This window comes from Malaclemys terrapin, chromosome 1, assembly GCF_027887155.1.
Source record: "Malaclemys terrapin pileata isolate rMalTer1 chromosome 1, rMalTer1.hap1, whole genome shotgun sequence".
NCBI classification, from domain to species: Eukaryota; Metazoa; Chordata; order Testudines; family Emydidae; genus Malaclemys; species Malaclemys terrapin.
The window spans coordinates 354,794,764-354,822,464 of NC_071505.1; the positions used below are offsets into that span (position 1 = coordinate 354,794,764).

At 48.3% G+C, this 27,701-nt stretch overlaps 2 protein-coding genes across 2 annotated transcripts; both read right to left on the reverse strand.

Moving 5' to 3' along the window:
• Positions 1-14,228: 14,228 nt before the first annotated feature.
• LOC128849060 (olfactory receptor 52J3-like) lies at positions 14,229-20,311 on the reverse strand. The gene is given in 2 exon segments (XM_054049459.1): positions 14,229-15,162; positions 20,283-20,311. Coding segments are annotated over 2 exon segments (963 nt in total).
• Positions 20,312-26,017: 5,706 nt separating this feature from the next.
• On the reverse strand, positions 26,018-27,016 carry LOC128834216 (olfactory receptor 52M1-like). The gene has a single exon (XM_054022816.1). The coding sequence runs from the start codon at positions 27,014-27,016 to the stop codon at positions 26,018-26,020; it is 999 nt and encodes a 332-aa protein (XP_053878791.1).
• Between the last annotated feature and the right edge of the window lie 685 nt (positions 27,017-27,701).

A 27,701-nucleotide genomic window follows, 5' to 3' on the forward strand; every position in this document is an offset into this window, starting at 1 on the left:
AGAACAGCCGAGCTCCATCCTCTTTGGAACCCCCCTTCAGGTAGTTGAAGACTGCTATCAAATCCCCCCTCATTCTTCTCTTCTGGAGACTAAACAATCCCAGTTCTCTCAGCCTCTCCTCATAAGTCATGTGCTCCAGACCCCTAATCATTTTTGTTGCCCTCCGCTGGACTCTTTCCAATTTTTCCACATCCTTCTTGTAGTGTGGGGCCCAAAACTGGACACAGTATTCCAGATGAGGCCTCACCAATGTCGAATAAAGGGGAACGATCACGTTCCTCGATCTGCTGGCAATGCCCCTACTTATACAGCCCAAAATGCGGTTAGACTTCTTGGCAACAAGAGCACACTGTTGACTCATATCCAGCTTCTCGTCCACTGTGACCCCTAGGTCCTTTTCAGCAGAACTGCTACCTAGCCATTCGGTCCCTAGTCTGTAGCAGTGCATGGGATTCTTCCGTCCTAAGTGCAGGACTCTGCACTTGTCCTTGTTGAACCTCATCAGGTTTTTTTCTGCCCAATCCTCTAATTTGTCTAGGTCCCTCTGTATCCGATCCCTACCCTCTAGTGTATCTACCACGCCTCCTAGTTTAGTGTCATCTGCAAACTTGCTGAGAGTGCAGTCCACACCATCCTCCAGATCATTAATAAAGATATTAAACAAAACCGGCCCCAGGACCGACCCTTGGGGCACTCCCCTTGAAACCGGCTGCCAACTAGACATGGAGCCATTGATCACTACCCGTTGAGCCCGACGATCTAGCCAGCTTTCTATCCACCTTACAGTCCATTCATCCAGCCCATACTTCTTTAACTTGGTGGCAAGAATACTGTGGGAGATAGTATCAAAAGCTTTGCTAAAGTCAAGAAATAACACATCCACTGCTTTCCCCTCATCCACAGAGCCAGTTATCTCATCATAGAAGGCAATTAGGTTAGTCAGGCACGACTTCCCCTTCGTGAATCCATGCTGACTGTTCCTGATCACTTTCCTTTCCTCTAAATGTTTCATAATTGATTCCTTGAGGACCTGCTCCATAATTTTTCCAGGGACGGAGGTGAGGCTGACTAGCCTGTAGTTCCCCGGATCCTCCTTCTTCCCTTTTTTAAAGATGGGCACTACATTAGCCTTTTTCCAGTCATCTCGGACCTCCCCCGATCGCCATGAGTTTTCAAAAATAATGGCTAATGGCTCTGCAATCTCACCCGCCAACTCCTTTAGCACCCTCGGATGCAGCGCATCCGGCCCCATGGACTTGTGCACGTCCAGTTTTTCTAAATAGTCCCGAACCACTTCTTTCTCCACAGAGGGCTGGTCACCTTCTCCCCATGCTGTACTGCCCAGTGCAGCAGTCTGGGAGCTGACCTTGTGCGTGAAGACAGAGGCAAAAAAATCATTGAGTACATTAGCTTTTTCCACATCCTCGGTCACTAGGTTGCCTCCCTCATTCAGTAAGGGGCCCACACTTTCCTTGATTTTCTTCTTGTTGCTAACATACCTGAAGAAACCCTTCTTGTTACTCTTAACATCTCTTGCTAACTGCAACTCCAAGTGTGATTTGGCCTTCCTGATTTCACTCCTGCACGCCTGAGCAATATTTTTATACTCCTCCCTGGTCATTTGTCCAATCTTCCACTTCTTATAAGCCTCTTTTTTGCGTTTAAGATCAGCAAGGATTTCACTGTTTAGCCAAGCTGGTCGCCTGCCATATTTACTATTCTTTCTACACATCGGGATGGTTTGTTCCTGCAACCTCAATAAGGATTCTTTAAAATACAGCCAGCTCTCCTGGACCCCTTTGCCCTTCATGTTATTCTCCCAGGGGATCCTGCCCATCTGTTCCCTGAGGGAGTCAAAGTCTGCTTTTCTGAAGTCCAGGGTCCATATTCTGCTGCTCTCCTTTCTTCCTTGTGTCAGGATCCTGAACTCGACCATCTCATGGTCACTGCCTCCCAGGTTCCCATCCACTTTTGCTTCCCCTACTAGTTCTTCCCTGTTTGTGAGCAGCAGGTCAAGAAAAGCTTTGCCCCTAGTTGGTTCCTCCAGCACTTGCACCAGGAAATTGTCCCCTACGCTTTCCAAAAATTTCCTGGATTGCCTGTGCACCGCTGTATTGCTCTCCCAGCAGATATCAGGGTGATTAAAGTCTCCCATGAGAACCAGGGCCTGCGATCTAGCAACTTCTGCTAGTTGCCAGAAGAAAGCCTCGTCCACCTCATCCCCCTGGTCTGGTGGTCTATAGCAGACTCCAACCACGACATCACCCTTGTTGCTCCCACTTCTCAACTTTATCCAGAGACTCTCAGGTTTTTCTGCAGTATCATACCAGAGCTCTGAGCAGTCATACTCCTCTCTTACATACAACGCAACTCCCCCACCTTTTCTGCCCTGCCTGTCCTTCCTGAACAGTTTATATCCATCCATGACAGTACTCCAGTCATGTGAGTTATCCCACCAAGTCTCTGTTATTCCAATCACATCATAGTTCCCTGACTGTGCCAGGACTTCCAGTTCTCCCTGCTTGTTTCCCAGGCTTCTTGCATTTGTGTATAGGCACTTAAGATAACTCAATGATCGTCCCTCTTTCCAGTAAGGGAAGCGGGAGAGACTACCCCAAATTGGGGTAAGGTTACTGCATGTGTTCAACTCCCTAATGAACATCTCTCCGATTTTTGCACTCGGTTAACAAATGAGGTTAGAAAACACAGTAACTTGGACTTAGAATCAGATTCTGGAAAGGAAATGGTTAAGATAGTATTTATGGCACAGTGTGCAGAGGACATTGCAAAAAGGTTTAGGGAACACCTGGATGGAATGCAAGGGAAAAGTTTACCTGAAGTAGTCAGTATTGCAATGCGAGTTTATAATGGGAGAGAGGAAAAGAGGGAAAAGGAAAGAAGGAAGGAAAAGCAAAAGGATATGACGGATCAAGTGGTTTCTCCGAGTCGTTCCTGCAACAGTTGAGGAAGTTCTTAAGAGGACGGTGATATGGAAGGTGAGCGATCAGCTGTTGTAACCTGCACAGGTTGTGCCATGTTTGTCTTTCTTCCGCAGGACAGAAGCGACTTTGTCTGCACAAAGTGCAAGCTGGTCTCCATATTGGAGGAGAAGGTTCGAGGGCTGGAGAAACAAGTATCAACTCTGCGTTGCATAAGGGAAAATGAAGATTTCCTGGACAGACGTCAGGAGATGCTTCTACGGCCACAATGTTCTGAAGATTCAGAGCAGGCGCAGCAGGGACAGAAGGATTGTGAGGAGGTTTGGCAGCATGTGACCTCCAGAAGAAGAAAGAGGAGCGTCCATGCACCAGCAATGGAGATACAGGTGAGGAATCGTTTCCATGTTCTCTCTACAGGTGCTAATGCGGAGAGTGGACTAGATGGCCCATCTGAGGGAAGGGAGCAGAAGGAGACTCCACCGATTGGAAGGCAAAAGATGCACTGTCCTAGGGATGGGGGTTCCACGACCACCACTCCCAAGAGGAGGAGGAGGGTGGTGGTGGTCGGGGACTCCCTCCTCAGGGGGACTGAGTCATCTATCTGCCGCCCTGACCGGGAAAACCGAGAGGTCTGCTGCTTGCCAGGAGCTAGGATACACGATGTGACGGAGAGACTGCCGAGACTCATCAAGCCCTCGGATCGCTACCCCTTCCTGCTTCTCCACGTGGGCACCAATGATACTGCCAAGAATGACCTTGAGCGGATCACTGCAGACTATGTGGCTCTGGGAAGAAGGATAAAGGAGTTTGAGGCGCAAGTGGTGTTCTCGTCCATCCTCCCTGTGCAAGGAAAAGGCCGGGGTAGAGACCGTCGAATCGTGGAAGTCAACGAATGGCTACGCAGGTGGTGTCGGAGAGAAGGCTTTGGATTCTTCGACCATGGGATGGTGTTCCAAGAAGAAGGAGTGCTAGGCAGAGACGGGCTCCACCTAACGAAGAGAGGGAAGAGCATCTTCGCCAGCAGGCTGGCTAACCTAGTGAGGAGGGCTTTAAACTAGGTTCACCGGGGGAAGGAGACCAAAGCCCTGAGGTAAGTGGGGAAATGGGATCCTGGGAGGAAGCACAAGCAGGAGAGCGCAAGAGGGGAGGACTCCTGTCTCATGCTGAGAAAGAGGGACGATCGTTGAGTTATCTTAAGTGCCTATACACAAATGCAAGAAGCCTGGGAAACAAGCAGGGAGAACTGGAAGTCCTGGCACAGTCAGGGAACTATGATGTGATTGGAATAACAGAGACTTGGTGGGATAACTCACATGACTGGAGTACGGTCATGGATGGATATAAACTGTTCAGGAAGGACAGGCAGGGCAGAAAAGGTGGGGGAGTTGCGTTGTATGTAAGAAAGGAGTATGACTGCTCAGAGCTCCGGTATGATACTGCAGAAAAACCTGAGAGTCTCTGGATAAAGTTGAGAAGTGTGAGCAACAAGGGTGATGTCGTGGTTGGAGTCTGCTATAGACCACCAGACCAGGGGGATGAGGTGGACGAGGCTTTCTTCTGGCAACTAGCAGAAGTTGCTAGATCACAGGCCCTGGTTCTCATGGGAGACTTTAATCACCCTGATATCTGCTGGGAGAGCAATACAGCGGTGCACAGGCAATCCAGGAAATTTTTGGAAAGTGTAGGGGACAATTTCCTGGTGCAAGTGCTGGAGGAACCAACTAGGGGCAAAGCTTTTCTTGACCTGCTGCTCACAAACAGGGAAGAACTAGTAGGGGAAGCAAAAGTGGATGGGAACCTGGGAGGCAGTGACCATGAGATGGTCGAGTTCAGGATCCTGACACAAGGAAGAAAGGAGAGCAGCAGAATACGGACCCTGGACTTCAGAAAAGCAGACTTTGACTCCCTCAGGGAACAGATGGGCAGGATCCCCTGGGAGAATAACATGAAGGGCAAAGGGGTCCAGGAGAGCTGGCTGTATTTTAAAGAATCCTTATTGAGGTTGCAGGAACAAACCATCCCGATGTGTAGAAAGAATAGTAAATATGGCAGGCGACCAGCTTGGCTAAACAGTGAAATCCTTGCTGATCTTAAACGCAAAAAAGAGGCTTATAAGGAGTGGAAGATTGGACAAATGACCAGGGAGGAGTATAAAAATATTGCTCAGGCGTGCAGGAGTGAAATCAGGAAGGCCAAATCACACTTGGAGTTGCAGTTAGCAAGAGATGTTAAGAGTAACAAGAAGGGTTTCTTCAGGTATGTTAGCAACAAGAAGAAAATCAAGGAAAGTGTGGGCCCCTTACTGAATGAAGGAGGCAACCTAGTGACCGAGGATGTGGAAAAAGCTAATGTACTCAATGATTTTTTTGCCTCTGTCTTCACGCACAAGGTCAGCTCCCAGATTGCTGCACTGGGCAGTACAGCATGGGGAGAAGGTGACCAACCCTCTGTGGAGAAAGAAGTGGTTCGGGACTATTTAGAAAAACTGGACGTGCACAAGTCCATGGGGCCGGATGCGCTGCATCCGAGGGTGCTAAAGGAGTTGGCGGGTGAGATTGCAGAGCCATTAGCCATTATTTTTGAAAACTCATGGCGATCGGGGGAGGTCCCAGATGACTGGAAAAAGGCTAATGTAGTGCCCATCTTTAAAAAAGGGAAGAAGGAGGATCCGGGGAACTACAGGCCAGTCAGCCTCACCTCAGTCCCTGGAAAAATCATGGAGCAGGTCCTCAAGGAATCAATTATGAAACATTTAGAGGAGAGGAAAGTGATCAGGAACAGTCAGCATGGATTCACGAAGGGGAAGTCGTGCCTGACTAACCTAATTGCCTTCTATGATGAGATAACTGGCTCTGTGGATGAGGGGAAAGCAGTGGATGTGTTATTTCTTGACTTTAGCAAAGCTTTTGATACTGTCTCCCACAGTATTCTTGCCACCAAGTTAAAGAAGTATGGGCTGGATGAATGGACTGTAAGGTGGATAGAAAGCTGGCTAGATCGTCGGGCTCAACGGGTAGTGATCAATGGCTCCATGTCTAGTTGGCAGCCGGTTTCAAGTGGAGTCCCCCAAGGGTCGGTCCTGGGGCCGGTTTTGTTTAATATCTTTATTAATGATCTGGAGGATGGTGTGGACTGCACTCTCAGCAAGTTTGCAGATGACACTAAACTAGGAGGCGTGGTAGATACACTAGAGGGTAGGGATCGGATACAGAGGGACCTAGACAAATTAGAGGATTGGGCAGAAAAAAACCTGATGATGTTCAACAAGGACAAGTGTAGAGTCCTGCACTTAGGACGGAAGAATCCCATGCACTGCTACAGACTAGGGACCGAATGGCTAGGTAGCAGTTCTGCTGAAAAGGACCTAGGGGTCACAGTGGACGAGAAGCTGGATATGAGTCAACAGTGTGCTCTTGTTGCCAAGAAGGCTAACGGCATTTTGGGCTGTATAAGTAGGGGCATTGCCAGCAGATCAAGGAACGTGATCGTTCCCCTTTATTCGACATTGGTGAGGCCTCATCTGGAATACTGTGTCCAGTTTTGGTCCCCACACTACAAGAAGGATGTGGAAAAATTGGAAAGAGTCCAGCGGAGGGCAACAAAAATGATTAGGGGTCTGGAGCACATGACTTATGAGGAGAGGCTGAGAGAACTGGGATTGTTTAGTCTCCAGAAGAGAAGAATGAGGGGGGATTTGATAGCAGCCTTCAACTACCTGAAGGGGGGTTCCAAAGAGGATGGAGCTCGGCTGTTCTCAGTGGTGGCAGATGACAGAACAAGGAGCAATGGTCTCAAGTTGCAGTGGGGGAGGTCCAGGTTGGATATCAGGAAAAACTATTTCACTAGGAGGGTGGTGAAACACTGGAATGCGTTACCTAGGGAGGTGGTGGAGTCTCCTTCCTTGGAGGTTTTTAAGGCCCGGCTTGACAAAGCCCTGGCTGGGATGATTTAGCTGGGAATTGGTCCTGCTTTGAGCAGGGGGTTGGACTAGATGACCTCTTGAGGTCCCTTCCAACTCTGATATTCTATGATTCTATGATTCTATGATTATTGGCAGTGGCCATATCGGGAGGCAATGGAAGGGGTCACAGGGAGGAGCCGGGGCTCCAGGGGAGGATTTGCTGGAAGGGGAAGAGGTGGATTTAGGGGACGAGGACGCGGAGGTAGTACGGACCCGGGCTGTGATGGGTGCCACTATTGTGGTGAGGAAGGACACTGGAAAAGAAACTGTCCACACAGGCAAAGATCTGATTATAAGCCTGAGATAGTGGGTCGATTCTCTGTGCCAACTGATTGAGTAAATGAGGCGCCGCTCCCCTGGGGCCCTGAGGTTTATGAAGCCAGAATGGTACAATGTAAGTGTGATGCTTGATTTCCAGTGGTCCCCCTAAAGGTAGGACAAAAGACTTTTGAATTATTAGTGGACACGGGGGCCAATCATTCAGCTATACCTAAGGGAGTGGCACCAAAGAGTGAAGTAGAAAAATGTGTGGTAGGAGTCACTGGAAAACCTGAACGACATTTCATGACTAATAATTGTATGGCTACGGTAGGGCCTATATCTGTTCAGAATTCCTTTCTGTTAATGAATGGTCCAGTGAACTTACTGGGGAGAGATTTGTTGTGTAAATTGCATGCCCAAATTTCCTGTACTCCTGAAAGTATTTCCCTTCGATTCCCGGTAGAGAAAGCTTATTTGCTAACGCAATTAGCCGACACAACTGTGAAACACTTCCCCTCCGAGTCCAAAATGAAGTTAACCCTATAGTGTGGGGAGGAAAACATGATGTGGGTCTGGTAAAATCTGCCTCACCTCTAAATCCAGTGGTAAAGAGCAATATGTCACCGCCTGCTCAGAGACAATATCCCCTTAAAATCGAGGCTATACAAGGACTTGCATCCCTTGTGCAGAATTTTAAGAACCAGGGAATTTTAGTGCCATGTGTCTCTCCTTGTAATACTCCCATTCTGGCTGTGAGGAAACCGCAGCTCGACTTAGACAGAAAACCTGTATATAGAATGGTGCAGCACTTAAGACTATTCAATCGGTATGTGATTCCAGAACATCCTGTGGTGCCAAACCCAAGTACTGTTTTGGCAATGGTGCCACCTGAAGCGGATGGTTTACATGCATGGACTTAGTGAATGCTTTCTTCTCTGTACCAGTGGCCCCAGAAAAGCAGAACCTTTTTGCAGTTACATGGGGGGTCCCTGGTACAGCAGGGAAAGGGGATAAAAGGTCTGGACCCCCGGGACAACTTACCTGGACTAGAGTGCCTCAAGGTTATGTGGAAGCACCGAGTGTGTTGCTAGGGTTTTAGCTGAGGATTTAAAGGATGTCCAGTTACCGGCTGCCTCTACCCTGGTGATGTATGTTGACGACATTCTGGTGGCTTCCAGGACTCAAGAGGATAATGAGCATGAGTCTGTCTATTTACTCAATCAGTTGGCACTCAAAGGACATAAAGTCAGCCCCACTAAGTTGCAATGGGCCCGGCAGGAGGTAAAGTACCTCGGGTATGCACTGGGTCCCGGAATATGTAGTCTGGATTCCAAATGGATAGAAACCATAGTTAATATCTTATTTCCCACCACTAAGCGAGGGATGCGGGCTTTTATTGGTATAATTGGATTTTGTCGCCCTTGGATTATTTCAGCTGGAGAATGGTTAAAACCTTTGCATGAACTAACCAGGGAGGAGGCTGAAGAACCTTTACATCCTAACCCTGAGCAAATAAGAGCGTTTAAAGCACTAAAAGAATCTCTCATTCGAGCTCCTGCGTTAGGACTGCCCAATTACAGCAAGCCTTTTGATTTGTATGTGCATGAGGTAAAAGGAGTAGCATCTGGAGTACTAACACAGTCATTTGGAAATGCCCCTAGGCCTGTGGCATACCTTTCAGGACAATTGGATCCAGTGGCTAAGGGACACCCAGGCTGCCTCAGGAATGTGGCAGCAGCTGCACTATTAGTTGAAAAGGCTCAAGAAATGGTTTTCGGACACCCTTTAATGGTAAAAAGCAACAGAGGGTCCTGTGGCACCTTAGAGACTAACAGAAGTATTGGGAGCATAAGCTTTCGTGGGTAAGAACCTCACTTCTTCAGATGCAAGTAATGGAAATCTCCAGAGGCAGGTATAAATCAATATGGAGATAACCTTTAATGGTACACACTCCACACGCTGTAGCAAGCTGGTTGAATTCTCAGCAGCACAAACATTTAACTAAGCAAAGGCTGTCAAAGTAGGTAACTCTGCTAATGACTCATTGAGTTACCTTAAAGAGATGTGCAAATTTAAATCCGGGTTCCTTGCTACCTCGTAAGGATGGTCAGAAAACAGTACATGATTCCTTACGAGTTTGGGATCAGGTATCTACTCCACGACCTGATCTTACAGACATTCCTCTATCTGATCCGAAATAGGAATTGTTCGTGGATGGGTCTGCTTTTGTTTGGAATGGAGTTCGACACTCTGGATATGCAGTTACAGATGGGCATACAGTATTAATAGGAACAGAGAGTCTTGGGGCACCTTTAAGACTAACAGATGTATTGGAGCATAAGCTTTCGTAGGTGAATGCCCACTTCGTCGGATGCATGCGAATTTACCCACGAAAGCTTATGCTCCAATACATCTGTTAGTCTTAAGGGTGCCACAAGACTCTCTGTTGCTTTTTACAGATCCAGACTAACACGGCCACCCCTCTGATATTTGAGTATTAATAGGGAAACCCTTATCACCTGGGACAAGCGCTCAGTCAGCCGAATTGCAGGCTTTAACAGCTGCCTGTTTGTATGCTAAAGGAAAAAGGGTTAATATTTATACTGACTCGAAATATGCTTTCGGTGGGTGCCATGCCACCGGAGCCATTTGGAAGGAGAGAGGATTTATCACTTCCTCAGGGTCACAAATTGCTCCTGGTAAAGAAATCGCTGAATTGCTGCAAGCTATCCAAGCCCCTAAAGACATTGCAGTTATTCACTGCAGGGCTCACACCAAACACACTGATCCTGTATCAGTGGGAAACCGCTTTGCTGATGAGGCTGCTAAAACCGCTGCCTTACGAAGTACTCAACTAGATTTAGGCTCTCCTCTTTTAACCTGGCAATGGCAAGCCCCAGATAGTGAGAAAATAATCTGGGAGAAATGGGGAGCTAAGCCCAACTCGACAGGAATGTGGAAATGTCATGGTCATTTTGTTTTACCCAAAAGTCACCAGAGTGAAGTGATGAAACAGATTCACAAAAACACGCATTTGGGAGCCAATAAAATGGCCCAGATTCTTTTAGGACAGTTTGTTTCCCCAGGACTTCACGAAGTAGCCAGGAGAAGAGTAGAAAAGTGTGCTGTGTGTCAGCAATGTAATCCAATGGGTGTAAACAAACAAGCACCGCCTGGGGGGGCGCAGATGGGCTCATAGACAGATGGATTTTACCGATTTACCTCCCTCTGAAGGAAAACAGCACTTGTTAGCACTAATAGACCAGCTCACTGGATGGGTGGAAGCGTATCCCACCGCCCGAGCCACTGCAACTACAGTATGTCAGATATTCCTCAATGAAGTTATACTAAGGCCTTGGCTACACTTACCAGCTAGTTCGACGGCTGGAAATCGAAGTTCTGGGTTCGACTTATCGCGTCTAGTCTGGACGCGATAAGTCGAACCCGGAAGTGCTTGCCGTCGACTGCGGTACTCCAGCTCGGCGAGAGGAGTACCGCGGAGTTGACGGGGGAGCCTGCCTGCCGCGTGTGGACCAAGGTAAGTTCGAACTAAGGTACTTCGACTTCAGCTACGTTATTTACGTAGCTGAAGTTGCGTACCTTAGTTCGAATTAGGGGGGGTAGTGTAGACCAAGCCTAAGATTTGGCCCTCCTGAAATAACTGGCTCCGACCAAGGTACTCATTTCATAGCAAAGATTTGTAAAGAATTTACCGAAGCGGTAGGAACAAAATGGGCCTTTCAGGCTCCCTGGCACCCCCGGAGTTCAGGCCAGCTGGAGCGTATGAATGGAACTCTGAAAAACCTTTTGACAAAATTATGCCGGGAACTCAATTTGAAATGGACTAAAGTCCTTCCTCTCGCTCTCTATACCATTCGAACTACTCCGAATGCTAGGACTAGACTGGCACCCTACGAAATCCTGTTTGGACATGTACCTCCAACCTTTGCTCCTTTAATATCAGTTCCCAATGATACTGATATGACCAAGGAAACGGAGATCTACGTAAAAGAGTTGCAGCGCCATCTAGTGACATTACAGCAGTACTCTGCACATTCCCCAGCCTTACCATTGTGGGAAGCTGTTCATTTTTTTTACCAGGTGATCCCGTGTGGGTAAAAGCATACAAGACTCCGCTTCAACCGCAGTGGCTAGGACCCTTTGAAATTCTTCTGGTGAGCCCTACCGCCATCCGAGTAAAGGAGCTACCCACCTGGATTCATCATACTAGAGTCAAGAGGAGCACCACTAGGGAACCTGACTGAGTAAAGGGTTCCCCAGAAGTAGACGACGTCGGACTTCGAGGTTGCTACGCACGTTCATCCCACCGTGAACCGGCTGAACCAGAAGCAGACGACATCTGGGCCCGAGACCAATGGACTGATACGCCTTTGGGCGACCTGAAGCTTCGACTGCAACTAAAAAAGCCTTAAATTGGTGGTGTCCTTTCTCGGAAGGATGGCCCCGTTTTCTGGCCTGGGGTCTTATGTTTTTAATCTGTTTATTATTTGTTACCTTTCTCTTCTGGTGGTACGAAGCATAGGGGCTATAGAATCTCACAGTCCTAACACCTTTATATACCTTGCCCATGAGATGAAAGCTCGCATGCCAGCCTGACATAATACTTCATGCTGGGTATGTTCTCTGATGCCAGCGGATAGCCAAAAAGGTCTCCCTATGGTCCCTACTCCCCTCAGTGCAAGGAACATGACCTGGACTCCCTCCTGGAAGGACTCTTCAGGCACTCTAAACATAACCTGGAATGATACTGGAATTAAGAATAAAGGGTTCTTAAATGTTTGGAGGAGACCGGGACATTGGTGCCTCTTAAAAGGACCACTTGCTAATTCTAGCATTTTTGTTGGGATTAGCCAGTGCACATGGTATTATAACACCCCCCATAGTGGACTAGCTTATACACACACTAAGGAAGGATTTCAAATTATAAATGGTCCGGATGTCTCTTTAATTCCTAGATGGATGAAGGTAAATACCACGGCATGTACACCTTCTTCCTCACACCTTTCCTATAACTGCTTTTCTTTACACTGTACCCAATGTTCCCCCGGACCCAATAATAGGTCCCTTTGCATATGCTCTTATCCAAATGGCCCAACCCTACCAATCAGTCCAGACCGATGGAATCGGTGGGACCGACCCCTATTCGGGGTATATTGGGTGTGTGGCAACAAAGCATACCTAGTCCTCCCTCCCTCGTGGAGTGGATCCTGCTATCTAGCCTGGTTAGAGCCACCTGTAGTTTATCGCGCCCACCTCCCAAGAGGGAAAATCAGAAATGTAAGGGCTGCTGAGGATAATGTTAAGGAATCTGTGAAGGAAAAATAGTCTAAGGCCTAAACTTTGGTCAAGTGAACTGTATGTAGAGTCAGGTGAACTGTATGTGTGGCCTGGAGGAAGAAGAAAAAGGGGGGGAGAGTAAAAGGATGAGAGTAGACAGAAATCATAAAAGTAGAACTAACTGTAGACATTATAAAAAGTAGAATTAACCTTTGTAACAGATTATGATGAATAGATGTCAGGTGACAGATCTCACCCCCCTACCTGGCGGGCTCTAAATGATTGGACAGGCGTTTGTGCAGGATTTGTTTTTGTTTGTGGCAGAGCCACCTGGCGAATTGGAGAAGGAGTAATGAGACTTCAGGGGGTTTTGGAGATAATGGCAAATACTATCGCCGATGCCCTGGTGCACTTGGAAACTGCACAGAGAAAACTAAGGCAGATGGTTCTCCAGAACCGCTTGGTTCTAGATATCTTACTGGCCTCTCAGGGAGGAACACGTGCAGTAATTGGGCAAGAGTGCTGCATATATTTTCCTAATGTTTATCACGCCACCTGGGACAGAGCAAACTACCTCATACAAGTAGCAAAGGACCATGGAGAGAAGCGGGTTGATTCTTGGTGGAGCAACCTGTTTAACTGGGTTCTAGACATAGGTGGCTGGCTTTGTAATTTCCTTCACAGCGCTGTTGTAATTATTTGTGGCCTGATAGTTTTGTATGTTATTCTCCGATGTGGGTGTTGGATAGGCACCAAGTTGTGCTCCACCCAGCAGTAATTAGTTCAAAACTCAGTAAGAGTTGCAGCCAGTATGTCCCAAGAGTCCCTGTAAGGTACTGTAGGGAAAAAAGGGGGGATTGTCAGGCCCAAAAAGAAAAATTGTAGAGCAGATATGCCAACCTAACCAGAATTAGGCCAACAGAGGTTTCTGGGTGGTCCCCGGGCAGAATCGAAGACATAGTTGCTTAAGCTGAAAAAGTGAGCTAAGAGGGGAGTTGCATTCCTGTACCAGATGTGCTCAGAAGATAGAGTAGGAGACATACTGCCTCCACTCCCTGTTTCTGTTCTTTGTATGTTCTTGACTCCCCCTGTCTCCTAGTTCTGGTGCTTGTTAACCGTGCTGATAAGAAAGTTGCTGAAACATTATGAATTGCTTAAGGCTGCTTGTATAGGGGGATAGGTATACATGAATACTAGAAGTTTCTCACTAACAAAGGGGGGTGGGATGCGGTTGTTTTAAATGAATAATCTATGACGCGATGGAACTGTCTATATAACCCTACTAGTTGTTAAAACCATGGCTGGTTCTCTCTGGAGACGGGCCGCTCTCTATTGTTGTGTGCACTCCTCAATAAAGAGCTTGTCACTGCACCTTGCTGGTGTTGCCGGTCTCTCTGCAGTCAGACAACGAACGGTGCCATCTGGGTTTCAAGTCGCCGATATCACCATGCTTTGGATTGAAGAACTTTAGCCCTTTCCCCAGCGCTTCAAATCTATTGGTCTCTCTCCTATAGCTGGTCACATTGGTTCTATAGTTCTCCCACAGCCTCTTGGCCAATTTGGTTTTGTTGAAGTGATCCACATATAAGTGGCAAAGTCACTGGTGACAGGAGAATATTGCCTTGCCTTTGCCAGTCTCACCCCAGCTCTCCAAGGCACAGAGCAGATGAGAAATGACACCAATGCATCATTACCGAGTTCAGGTTCAAAAGGCCCCAGACAAACGTATTGCTCTGGGATGTGAGAAGCTCTATTGGAGGTTGCACTGATCAGCAGAAACAGGAGTAAGTAGCGCTTTCTCTGGGGAATTTTCTCAGCACCCTCTCACGGATCTCCTTCACCCTCACCCCGTAAATGACTGGGTTCAGCATGGGGGGCATGAGGATATGGAAACTGGCAACCAGAATGTGGGCAGAACTGGGAATCTGCTGGCCGAACCTGTGTGTGAGGTATGAGAAAAGCACTGGGGTGTAGAATATGAACATCACGGCCATGTGGGAGCCACAGGTGCTGAGAGCTTTGAGGCGTGCGTCATTGGATGGGAGCCGGAAGATGGCCCGTAGTATACGAACATAGGACAAGAAAATCATGATCAGATCCATCACTAAGAGGGAAACTAAAAACAAGTCATATTCTCCATTGGCCCTAATGTCTGCACAGGCCAGCTTTGCAATTCCCATGTGCTCGCAGTAGGAATGGGCAAGGACACGGGCTCTACAGAAAGACAGACGGTTAACCAGGAATACCATGGGGAAAATGAGGACTCCTGGCTTCAATATAATCACCAGGCCCATCAGTGCAATTCTCTTCTTTGCTAAGATCACAGTGTATCTAAGAGGGTCACAGATGGCCACGTATCTGTCAAAGGCCATGGCTAGAAGGATGGCTGACTCCATTCCCGTGAACGTGTGAATGAAGAACATCTGGGTGAGGCAGCCACCAAAGCTGATCTCTCTGAAGTTGAACCAGAAGATGCCCAGCATTCTGGGCACTGTAGCAGTAGAGAGGCCCAGGTCGACGGCTGAGAGCAAGCACAGCAAGTAGAACATGGGCTGGTGAAGACTGGGCTCTGTTTTGACGATGAGCAGGATGGTGCAGTTCCCCAGCAGTGTTATGATGTAGACGGTGCAGAGGAGGAAGGAGATTCAGGCGTGTGCAGCTTCCAGCCCTGGGATGCCCAGCAGGATGAAGGTGGAAGGGTGGGAGTAGGTATAAATGAGCAGTGACATCTCCAGGGGTTTCTGATGTCCCTGCTGCTGGCACAGATGCTCCCTGCAAGGAAAAACAGTGCTAATTTCTGCTTAGCATCGCTCATCCAAACTGTACTTAAGAGCCAAAGAGAGAAACTACAGAAAGAGAAACAAGCAAGTGAAGAAAGGGAAGTTGTCAGCTGAGACAGAGAGTCAGTGAGAGCCAGGGAGTCCTCTAAAGACAGCAGGAGCCCCAGAGCTGAAGACTTTCACACCAGGGACAGTAAGGCTGTGAGGAGGGACGGACAGGAAGGACTGCGGTACTTCAATGTCCTTGGAATTTCTAAATCTTACAGAGGAGAGTTTCCTTGCTCAGAAAGTGTGCATCTAACCTGGGGGAATTCCAGACCAGCAATGGATACACTTGGGGCTTTAACTGGACCAGTTTCACAAAGCTGAAAACAATTCTGAGCCAAAGGAGTGGGGAGGAAACATTGAATCAGAAAAATGTGAATTATAATTGAGATTCTTTTAAAGATCCCTCATTAGATGCCCCAAATTTCACAATCTCACAATCAAGAAAGAAGTTCATGCTGGCTAAAATATCTGACCCTGTTTAAAGGGGAAGTGAAGGTAGGTTTAAAAAATAAATGGAAGAAAGGGGAACTTATGGAGTTTATAAAACTGATAAGGGAAGCCAAGGGACACGAGGAGAAATCCATGGCCAAGAGAGTTAGGGACAATAAGAAGGAGTATTTAAAATATATTAAGAACAAAAAAAATCCAGACAATGGTATTGGTCGTAACTCGATGGAAATGGTAGAATTATCAATAGTAATGCAGAAAATGCAAAAGTGTTTGCTAAATATTTCTGTTCTGTATTTGGGGGGAAAACAGGTGATATAGACTCATCATATGGTGATGATAACACTTTTTCCATTCCACTAGCATCTCAGGAGGATGTTAAACAGAAGCTACTAAAGTTAAACATTTTTAAATCAGCAGATTCTGATAACTTGCATCTAAGAGTTTTAAAAGGGATGGCTGAAGAGCTCAAAAGGCAGTCAATGTTAATTTTCAATAAGTTGGAGAACTGGGGAAGTCCTAGAAGACTGAGACAGTGAATGTTGTACCAGTTTTTTAAAAGGGTAAACAGGATAACACAGATAATTATAGGCCTGTCAATCTGATAGATGCCAGGCAAGATGATGGAGCAGCTGATACAGATAAAGAATTAAAGGAGGGTGTGATGGGTTAGATCACAGAAACCCCCTTGGGAACTGCCAAGTGATGTGCTAAGACTACTTCTGCCCCTGCTTTCCCTTCCAGCCTGGGACTCCAGCACCCTGTCTTGCTGAGCCAGGCACGCCCGTCTGCTCCAACACAGACCCAGGGTCTGAACCAAGTGCCCAAAATCTGCAGGCTTAACTGAAAGCAGCTAACAGAAGTGTTCCTGTCTTTAACACCCAGATGCTCAACTCCCAGTGGGGTCTAAGCACAAATAAATCCGTTTTACTCTGTATAAAGCTTATACAGGGTAAACACATAAATTGTTCGCCCTCTATAACACTGATAAAGAGATATGCACAGCTGCTTGCCCCCCTCTCACCCCAGGTATTAATACATACTCTGGGTTAATTAATACAAGCGATTTTATTAAATACAGAAAGTAGGATTTAAGTGGTTCCAAGTAGTAGCAGACAGAACAAAGTGAATTACCAAGTGAAATAAAATAAAACACACAAATCCAAGCCTAATACAGTAATACAACTGAGTACAGATAAAAATCTCACGCTGAGAGATGTTTCACTACATTTCTTTCACAGACTGGACGCCAGGGCCAGCTCCAGGCACCAGCTTGGCAAGCAGGTGCTTGGGGCGGCCACTCCGGAGAGGGGCGGCACGTCCAGCTATTGGGCAGCAATTCGGTAGATAATCCCTCACTCCCGCTCAGAGCAAAGGACCTCCCACCGAATTGCCACCGTAGATCGCGATCGTGATCGCGGCTTTTTTTTGTTTTTGTTTTTGGCTGCCTGGGGCGGTAAAAACCCTGGAGCCGGCCCTGCTGGATTCCTTCCTAGTCTGGGCACAGTCCTTTCCCCTGGTACAGCCCTCATTCCAGCTCAGGTGGTAGCTAGGGGATTCCTTATGACTGGCAGCCCCCCTTTGTTCTGTTCCACCCACTTATATATCTTTTGCACAAGGCGGGAATCCTTTGTCCCTCTCTGGGTTCCCGTCCCCCCTTCTCAATGGAAAAGCACAAGGAGAAAGATGGATTCCAGTTCAGGTGACATGACAAGTCCCCATGTCTGCAGATGCCGTGGCTGAGTGAGAGCTGTTAGTGTGAGTCCCAGGCCGAGCACAGCCAGGCGACGTGGCCCTGAGTTCTCACTCCCTGCCTGGGCTCCTCTGCTGATGTTTTATGGTCTGGGAAGAAAAGCTGTCTTCCAAACCCAGGCCAATGGAATTGGACCCCCTGCCAGCAAACCACGCATGCCTGCACCTCCCTCTCCGAGCCACTCAGTCCCCCTGTGACGTTGCACTCTATATGATTTTATGAAAGTATGCTGATGAGTGTGAATATAATGTAACTCGAATATGCTTCATGCAAAAGGTCTTTTTTAAGGTATCGTTACAAAGCTTATAATCTACTGAGTGTGGTCATCCTATTTGTATAAATGTACCACTCTTGTATCTGAAACTAGAAATATGAAATATAACCTGGCTGGCTCCCCCTCTTGTTGTCTCGTCTGTGCTTTCAGATTCTGCAGCCTTGGGCTTCGTTTTCCTCTCTACTGTTTTTGCTGTCCTGCAGGTGCAGGTCTGTGTAGTCCGTTTCTCACACCTGCTTGGGCAACTTTCAAGCCCCCATCTTTCTTGGCTGTCAGCCAAGTCTCAGCTGCGAGCGGTGTCCTTGGGCAGAGGCCAGCGTCTTATCTTCGGACTGAGCTTGCTAGCTGCAGTGTTGAGTTAATCCATTCTCTGCTCTTTTCTTTTTCTTCTCCCCCCTTTTCAGCCTCTTATAACCTACAAAGAAAAAGGAGGAGGCATCTGTCTGGAATACGGAAAGTTGCTCTTGGGTGTGCACCAACTGGAGAAACACATTGGGTGTTATCCATGAAAAATTAAACACAACATAGTTAGAAACGTTAACAGTCTGTTGCAGTACGGTGGGCCAATGTACTGAAAATGTTTGTGGTCGTGATCTTAATGGTAAGTAGAGAGGCACCCTGGGGTAGTTGGTCCTCCAAACACATGCAGAGGTATTGGTAAACACATGGGCCTCAGTGGGGGCCTATCCCGATGCCTCCCCTTCCCAGCAGAGGTGTTGACCTACCTCGTAAAAGCGGCCTGGTGCTGCCTTCTCGTTACACAACATTTGAGGGGGCTCCATAGGCCACAGCTGCCAAGTGTTGCCCTCTGCAATCCATACGTGCTGAATGAGGATGTAGTCAGCACATACCACTTAGCCATGTCATTGGCGGGAGCCACCTCCCACACGTCGCGATGGACCACCCAGTCCCAGATAACACATGATACCATATTCCCAGAATGCTAAGCCACAATTGCCCTCCTCCCCCCTCCCCGCCCCCCGGCTAATGGATAATTGACCTTTGCTTTTACCAGGGCCAATTTTGGACACTGGTAAAATTAATAAAGGAGAACACCCGAGGATTCCCGTAGCTACGTGCCACCATACATACATTGTATTACACTTGCCTGAAGCAGCAAGAGCGGTCCCACCACTCCTGTTCGGGGTGTCCCTGGGCTCTCGCTATTACTGCTTTGTCCTGTTAACAAAGCAAGGTGGAAAGGAAAAGCACAACACAAATGTGCCAATCAGGGAAACTGAGGCACGGATGAAAACTCCCTAAATGATTAGTTGTCTCATTACAGCTCTGGCTTTCGTCATGGATGTTGTTTGCCTGGTTTCAGAGGTTAAAACAACCATATTACATCCCAAGATCAGTAATTGCTATTGCTTACCAAAGGGCTTCCCATTCCACTTCCACTCCAGGCCGCCACAGGAGGAACAGTGTTTGTCCTAATGGGATCCAAGGGAGGCGGGGGCCACACACCAGGTATTTTGCTGTGGCCCTGCTGTGTCTATCCAAATGATGCACTGTTTCCAAGGCTCCTCCCCTCCAGCCTCACGCCACACTGTGGCCCGGGCCCTATCAGCAGCTGAAACTAGGGAGAGCCCCTGGAGGTATCTCCCTTCCTCATAATTATGATTATTTGGATAATCCCATGGCCATCTGGAAATCCAGATGGTCCAGGCAGGTGGCTGGTCCACAACCGAGGCCCACGACGCCCTGACCGGAAACCTAGGGAGAAACATACGTTTTGCGCTGATTGGCATGCGCCCATTTCAATTTGCCTGGTAGCTGAAGCTGGTACACTACCGGGGAGATGTGATTCACAATGGAGTACAGACCCACCCACATGGCGTCCAGAGTGTGGGCCGCCTTCCCCAGCTTTTGCAACATTTCCTTGTCTCCAATTTGCCATCCCCAGACGTCTTTACTGACGATCCCCTTACATTTGGCCTTTTCCTTATCTAAAGAGGTCTCTATAGCTTCAGGGGTTTCACATAGCTCCTTCCTCAACTGGTCAAAGCTGAGACTTTGGCTGTGGCAAACAGTAAATGTGATTATTGGTAAACACAATACTTACATTACATTTGCCTGCTAGCGGGTTGCTAACACTTCCATCCTCCCAAAATACTTCTTCCCAGGAATTAACACATACCCATTGCCCATTATACAGTACTCTGATCTCATTATCCGTTCATCCCACATACAGGGTCCTAGTAAAATGTCTTTACTACAGGGCTCTGGAGCCACAGGCAAGGACAAGCACACCCCTTTTGAGGAGTCCACTCGCTACAATCCTCTTTCATTTGCCGTAATTGCCTTGTGGCTTCTGCTGAGTTTGAATGTATGCAGATTTCCTGGAGGCCTTCTCTTTATCATTGATCCAAGCCAGGAGTGTCACATGCATCTTGTCAAGACAGCATGGGACATCATTGTCCTTGGGGTCAAACCAATCCTTGTGTTTGCCTGTTCAGAAGCCCAGTACTTCCACAGCAGCTTTATAGATTGTTTTCTTGATGTTGACCCAGTCCTCCTCAATAGTGACTGGCCGCTCTGAACCGTCATTGTCAATGGCTAAGGAGGCATCAAGACTAAGTTGAAACAATGCTCATGTCTCGGGCATTTCAAGTTTACCTACATCCAACTTTTTCCAGCATGCAGTAGAATGATGACCTTTTGGCAGACAGTGGCTCAATGATGGCCGACCTGCGTTCACAGCGATCATCGCTGTCAAGAAGTGTACGTACTGTGACAGACCCAGACCAGTGGGGTACAGGAGTCTGGTAGAGGGCAAATATACTGGTCACTGGATGAGTAGTTTTCTGTTCCCTGAGTGACCAGAGCAGGGGCTGCACTAGAGTAATCAGGAACCTGCTAGAACCAGTTAAGGCAGGCAGGCTAATTAGGACACCTGTAGCAAATTAAGAAGAAGCTGCTAGAATCAATTAAGGCAGGCTAATCAGGGCACCTGGGTTTTAAAAGGAGCTCACTTCAGTTTGTGGTGTGAGTGTGAGGAGCTGGGAGCAAGAGGCGCAAGGAGCTGAGAGTGAGAGGGTGTGCTGCTGGAGGACTGAGGAGCACAAGCATTATCAGACACCAGGAGGAAGGTCCTGTGGTGAGAATAAGGAAGGTCTTTGGAGGAGGCCATGGGGAAGTAGCCCAGGGAGTTGTAGCTGTCCTGTAGATGTTACAGGAGGCACTATAGACAGCTGCAGTCCACAGGGCCCTGGGCTGGAACCTGGGGTAGAGGGTGGGCCTGGGTTCCCCCAAACCTCCCAATTGACCTGGACTGTGGGTTCTTCCAGAGGGGAAGGTCTCTGGGCTGTTCCCCAACCCACATGGTGAATCTCTGAGGCAAGAAAATCCGCCAATAAGCGCAGGACCCACCAAGATAGAGGAGGAACTTTGTCACAGTGCATTCCAGGATGCAAAGCATAGTTTCTGTTTAGTTGTTGATTTTCTTTTGTGACTGCAAAATTGGATATCCAGTCAGTCGCGGTTAACTGACAGGAGTCAGTTGAAACAAGCTGCGTTTAGGGATTGTTTTCTCTACCCCTCTTCTTTGGAAGAAAGTGGCGCTGTTGGACACTGCTGGTATTTTTCCACTGGAAATAAAAGATTCCCACTTTATGTAAATTCTACTCAGGGCTGGGAAGTGAGTCAATCAGGGCTCTTCTCCATTGCCTCCCACCCAAGAAGGGTGAAAGGCTGAAAACACCTGAAGTAACAAAGGAACTAAGCTGCGGAAAGACAAGGGCTGAGTTAAGGCTGAAATGGGTCTAGCCCGTGAAGAGAAATACCTGCAACTCTAAGCTACAGAAACTCTGCAATTTGCCTAAAACAACATTTAGGGTGAGAAATGACACGTTGTAACCTCTTTCTTTAGTGAATTAAGCTTAGGTGGCCTGTTTTGTTTTATTTCCTCAGTAATTTGCTTTGTTCTGTTTGCTATCCCTTATAATCACTTAGAATTTATCTTTTGTGGTTAATAAACCTATTTCTTGTTTATTTCAACCCCCAGTTTCTGCAATTCATATCTGGGGCGGGGGCAAAAAGCTTTGCATATCTCCCTCTACGTTGAGGGAGGGGGCGATTTTATGAGCTCATGCTGTACAGATCTCTCTATACAGCGCAAGAGAATATTTTTTGGGTTTACACCCCGAAGGAGGCGTGCCCGTGAGTGCTGGGTAAAGTCCCGAGCTGAATCCTCCCACAGAGGTGATTTCAGTCTGTGTCTGCAGCGGGTGTGTGCTAAAGAAGGCTTGAGGGCTTGGCACTGGAGGACAGGGTGAGGAAGCCCAGGCTGGTCGAGGGGGAGGTGCCGAGTCTGTGGCTTTCAGGTACCACGCTTGCCCTGAATGAGCACCCAGTCCTCCAAGGTGGAGGTGGAGGGCTAGCCAGCAGGGTTGGGGCCAGGGAGCAGAGGCAATGGATCCAAGGATAGGGGATGCAATTGGGGAAAAATGGGGGTAAGGGATACCTCTCCTCTACCGGCCCCTCTGGACAAACTGCTAGGGCCCCGGGCTGGGACGCAGTGGAGTGGGTGGGCCTGCGTCCCCCCCTGCCACCCAATGTGTGGGTGGCAGTCTCCCCCTCTCCCTGGCCGCTCAGAGCCAGGACCTTGGACTTCTAAACTTATTTGTTTGCTCATTCCCTGCCTGAGGGCCTGAGCCACTGACTCTCTACTGTCACGTCCTGACCCAGGGCCTGGGCCTGCGTATTGAACTGTTTGCTCCGCCGTGTCTGACGGCCTGGGCTACTGACTGTTTGTTGCCCCATCCTGACCCAGGGCCGGGGCCTGCTAATCTTAAACTGTTCGCTCAGCCCCTGCCTGAGGGCCTGAGCTGCTGACTATTTGACACACCGCCAGGCTAATTCCCCGACTCACTGACCTAAGTAGCGAGGCAGCCTGTTCCCCCACTGCCCCAGATGGGGATAAGCCCCGGCCGAACCCCTACACGTGGTGGAGAATGTGGGCAGGATCCCCTGATCCTTGTGAGAAGGGATCTGCAGAGGAGTGGGCCCGAGCGACCATGGATAACGATGAGCTTATGAGGTTCTTAGCCGAAAACCAACAGCAGCAGCAGGCCGCCCAGCTCCAGCAGCAGCAGCTGGTCCAGCAGCTCGGGACCCAACAGCAACAGTTGATTTTGGAGCTGGGACGCCAGAACCGGGACCATCAGCAGCAATGCCTGCAGCACTTGGCGATCTTGCTGCCCCGTCCTGCGGAGCCCCAGCCTGGGGATGCCACTGGACCCCCCAGCCTAGCGCCTCCCATCTGATTGACCAAGATGGGCCCAAACAACAACCCAGAAACCTTTCTTGTGACTTTTGAAAGGGTGGCGTTAGTCGCAGGCTGGGCCCAAGACCAACGGGCTACTATCTTGGCCCCATACCTGACCGGGACCATCCAAACTGTATATCGGGGCCTGGCCACGGACGCGACATGGGACTACACCTGGGTCTGCCAGTGGTTGTCGGGGATTACCCAACCTTGGCCTTAGTTGATTCAGGCTGCGGCCAGACCTTGGTTCGTCAAAGCCTAGGCCTCCAAAGCAACGTCCCAAGAAGCTCCTCAGGAAGGTGGGAGATTAGAATCTTCAAAGTTTTATTGTCCTTCTTAAATGGCTCATTCAGGCTGATTGCCTACTGTCTGGTAGGCATTCCCCCAAGTACACACACAGTTGTAATTGTTACAGAGTCAATATTCCTCACGTCAGATACAGAAATGACAGATGCATACAAATTGGATAATCACATTTAGTAAATCGTAACCTTTCCAATGATACTTCACATGACCCAGCTTCCATGGAATATATCTCAGTTATGCCGTATCCATATCATAACAATATTTCTATGACGAATATGGGGTGTGGCATCACATTGGGTCCTTGTTCATGGGAAGCGTGGCACTCAAAAGTCACAGGATCGGCACCTCGCCCTTGACGCAGAGGGGGAGGAGGCCCCCGACAAGATAATGAGGGGAGCCACAGCTGCTGAGATTTCCACTGCACCCCCCAGAGAGTCCAACATCCTTCTTGTAGTGTCCAAAACTGGACACAGTCCTCCAGATGAGGCCTCACTAATGTCGAATAGAGGGGAACGATAACGTCCCTCGATCTGCTGGTAATGCCCTTACTTATGCAGCCAAAATGCTGTTAGCCTTCTTGGCAACAAGAGCAAACTGTCGACTCATATCCAGCTTCTCGTCCACTGTAACCCCTAGGACCTTTTCTGCAGAACTGCTTCCTAGCCATTCGGTCCCTAGTCTGTAACAGTGAATGGGATTCAGGACTCTGCACTTGTCCTTGTTGAACCTCATCAGGTTTCTTTTGGCCCAATCCTCTAATTTGTCTAGGTCCCTCTGTATCCTATCCCTCCCCTCTAGCATATCGACCACTCCTTCCAGTTTAGTGTCATCTGCAAAATTGCTGAGACTGCAGTCCACCCCATCCTCCAGATCATTAATGAAGATATTGAAACAAAACCAGCCCCAGGACCGACCCTTGGTGCACTCCACTTGAAATGGGCTGCCAACTAGACATGGAGCCATTGATTAATACCCGTTGAGTCCAACAATCTAGCCAGCTTTCTATCCACTGTATAGTCCATTCATCCAGCCCATACTTCTTTAACTTGCTGGCAAGAATACTGTGGGAGACCGTATCAAATGCTTTGCTAAAGTCAAGGAATAAACATCCACTGCTTTCCCCTCATCCACAGAGCCAGTTATCTCCTCATAGAAGGCAATTAGGTTAGTCAGGCATGACTTGCCCTTGGTGAATCCATGCTGACTGTTCCTGATCACTTTCCTCTCCTCTAAGTGCTTCAGAATTCATTCCTTGAGGACCTGCTCCATGATTTTTCCAGGGACTGAGGTGAGGCTGACTGGCCTGTAGTTCCCCGGATCCTCCTTCTTCCCTTTTTTAAAGATGGGCACTACATTAGACTTTTTCCAGTCATCCGGGACCTCCCCCGCTCGCCATGAATTTTCAAAGATAATGGCCAATGGCTCTGCGATCACATCCGCCAACTCCTTTAGCACCCTCGGATGCAGCGCATCCGGCCCCATGGACTTGTGCTCGTCCAGTTTTTCTAAATAGTCCCGAACCACTTCTTTCTCCACAGAGGGCTGGTCACCTTCTCCCCATATTGTGCTGCCCAGTGCAAGAGTCTGGGAGCTGACCTTGTTCGTGAAGACAGAGGCAAAAAAATCATTGAGTACATTAGCTTTTTCCACATCCTCTGTCACTAGGTTACCTCTCTCATTCAGTAGGGGGCCCACACTTTCCTTGACTTTCTTCTTGCTGCTAACAAACCTGTAGAAACCCTTCTTGTTACTCTTAACATCTCTTGCTAGTTGCAACTCCAAGTGTTGGAGATGGACCATTAGTCTGACCCATTCTGATGTTCTTATGGAGACCCCAGAGGTATCTCCGCCCTCTCCCCACCACAGTAATGCACTAGACCCTCTGAGGAACATGGTATTGGCCATTCTCGGCAAACAGGATACTGGGTTAGATGAACCATTGTTTTTACCCAACATCTGCATTCCAAGATTTATCTGCCCCCCAGTGGAACCTACTCCCCTCCCAGAGGTGAGATAGAACCCAGAAGTCCTGATGGGATCTCTCTCTCTGCAGAGTTAGTAACAAAGTAAGAATATACATTCATAGTCTAAGTGACTGGGCACAAGATGTCAGAACATGTTAGTATTAGAGCTGAGTGGGTCTAATATTTATTTTATTTTCTTTCGTTCATATCATAATTAGACACAGTGCTCCTGTCAGCTAATTGCTAAGTTATCTGCCAAAAACTAGAGTTTTCAAGACCCTAAGTAGCCTTTGGAATCACGGCTCAAGTTGCCACCCCAACCAAAATCTGAAATGTCTCCCTTGTAGCTGGGGGTGGAGGAAGGAATGTGGAAATGATCCAGCAAGTGACAGGGGGAGGGGAATAGAGGAGCAAGAACATGCACGGGGCCTTGCGGGGGAAAAGGTAAAGCAGGGACAGAGCCTTTGACAGAAGAGGTGAGGAAGGGGTGGGGTGTCAGGGTCCAGTTACCAGCAATTAGAAATGTGGCAACCCACTGAATTGTACATAGACCAATTCCCCAGTTTGTCACGCTGACACAGCACAGTAAGGTCAGGAAAGGATCTAATGTCTTTTCTGACTGTCCAGTAAGTGATCCAGGGAAGGGGGCCCAGCACCATGTCACCAGCCAGCTCTGCACGGAGCTCGGTCTGAGAGCCAGAGCACCAGGAGAAAACTTTACATCCCTTTATGAGCAAGTAGCTGGAGCAGCCTGTCGCGGATCTGTTTGGTCCTCACCCCGTAGATGATGGGGTGTAGCATGGGGGGCATGAGCAGGTACGCGTTCGCCATGAGAATGTGAAAATGCAGGGGCACATTGTGGCCAAACCGGTGCATGAGGAGAGAGAAGATAGCTGGGATGTAAGAGGCTAAAATGACACAGAGGTGGGAGCCACAGGTCCCAAAAGTCTTGAGCCGGGCGTCCTTTGTGGGGAGGCTGAAGATGGCCCTGAGGATCTGGATATAGGACATGGCGATACAAAACACATCCAGAGCAGTCACCAAGAATGCCACAGAGAGGCTGTAGTAACTACTGACGTGAATGTCGGCACAGGCCAGCTTCATCACGGCCATGTGCTCACAGAACAAGTGTGGGATAATGTTGGTTCTGCAATATGGCCCTTGCCTCGCCAGGAAAGGATAGGGCAGAATGAGCATGCCACCACGCAGCAGCAAAGCCAGGCCAATCTTGGCCACCACAGGGTTAGTCAGGATGGTGGAATGTCTCAGGGGATCGCAGATGGCCACGTAGCGATCAAAAGCCATGGCCACAAGGATCCCAGAGTCAATCACTAAGCAGCAGTGAATGAAGTACATCTGGGTGAGGCAGGCACTGAAATCGATCTCCCTGGAATTGAACCAGAAGATGCTCAGCATTTTGGGTAGGGTGGATGTGGACAGGACCAGGTCGCTGATGGCCAGCATGCAGAGGAAATAGTACATGGGCTCTTGGAGGCTCGGCTCCCGCTTCACAATGAACAGGATGGTGAAGTTCCCCAAGATGGCTATTATGTACATGGTGCAGAAGGGGATGGAGATCCAGATATGGGCCATCTCCAGGCCAGGAATGCCCAGCAGGATGAAAGTGGAGGGGTTGGTGAAGTCGGTTGTGTTGGAATCAGACATGCAGTAAGAGAGAAGATGTCCAACTCTGAAGCAGAATGGTGTCTCCTTCATGTAGCGTACATTCCTCTGACGTCCTGTATGTGCCCATCCAGTGCAAATGCCTGGATAGAGAGACAATGTTAATATGAGATATTACATACACTACTGGTGGGTAAAGCAGATTGGTCGCTCTTCACACACTGAACGATGACATTTTCATTATTCAGAGAAAGGAATTATGAAGAACTGGCCCTATTAATCCCAATTCTATATTTGATGGTGCTCCATGCATCAATAATTCTACATGTCTTGGTGTGGGAAACCTTAATAGGCATCAGCAGGAACCATTAGTGTGTATACTGGTTATCCATCATTGTTCCATAATGCAATGAAAGCTAGTCTAGGGAGTCCATGCTGTAGGGTGTTCCCCATTCACCCAGTTGCTCAAAACCTGAGATTATAAAAAAAAAACCCTTTTGCCAAGACATGTGCCAGGGAGAAACATCCCAACTAGAATAGACCTCTGGGAAAAGACCTGGGTGTCATTGGTAGCAGGTCAACAAAAAACATGCTCATTTGCAGTAAAAAGCAAGAGAGAGTCCTGTGACAGCTTATAGACTAACAAATGTATTGGAGCATAAACTTTCGTGGGTGAATCTGACGAAGTGGGTATTCACCCACGAAAGCTTATCCTCCAATACATCTGTTAGTCTTAAAGGTGCCACAGGACTCTCTGTTGCTTTTTACAGATCCAGAC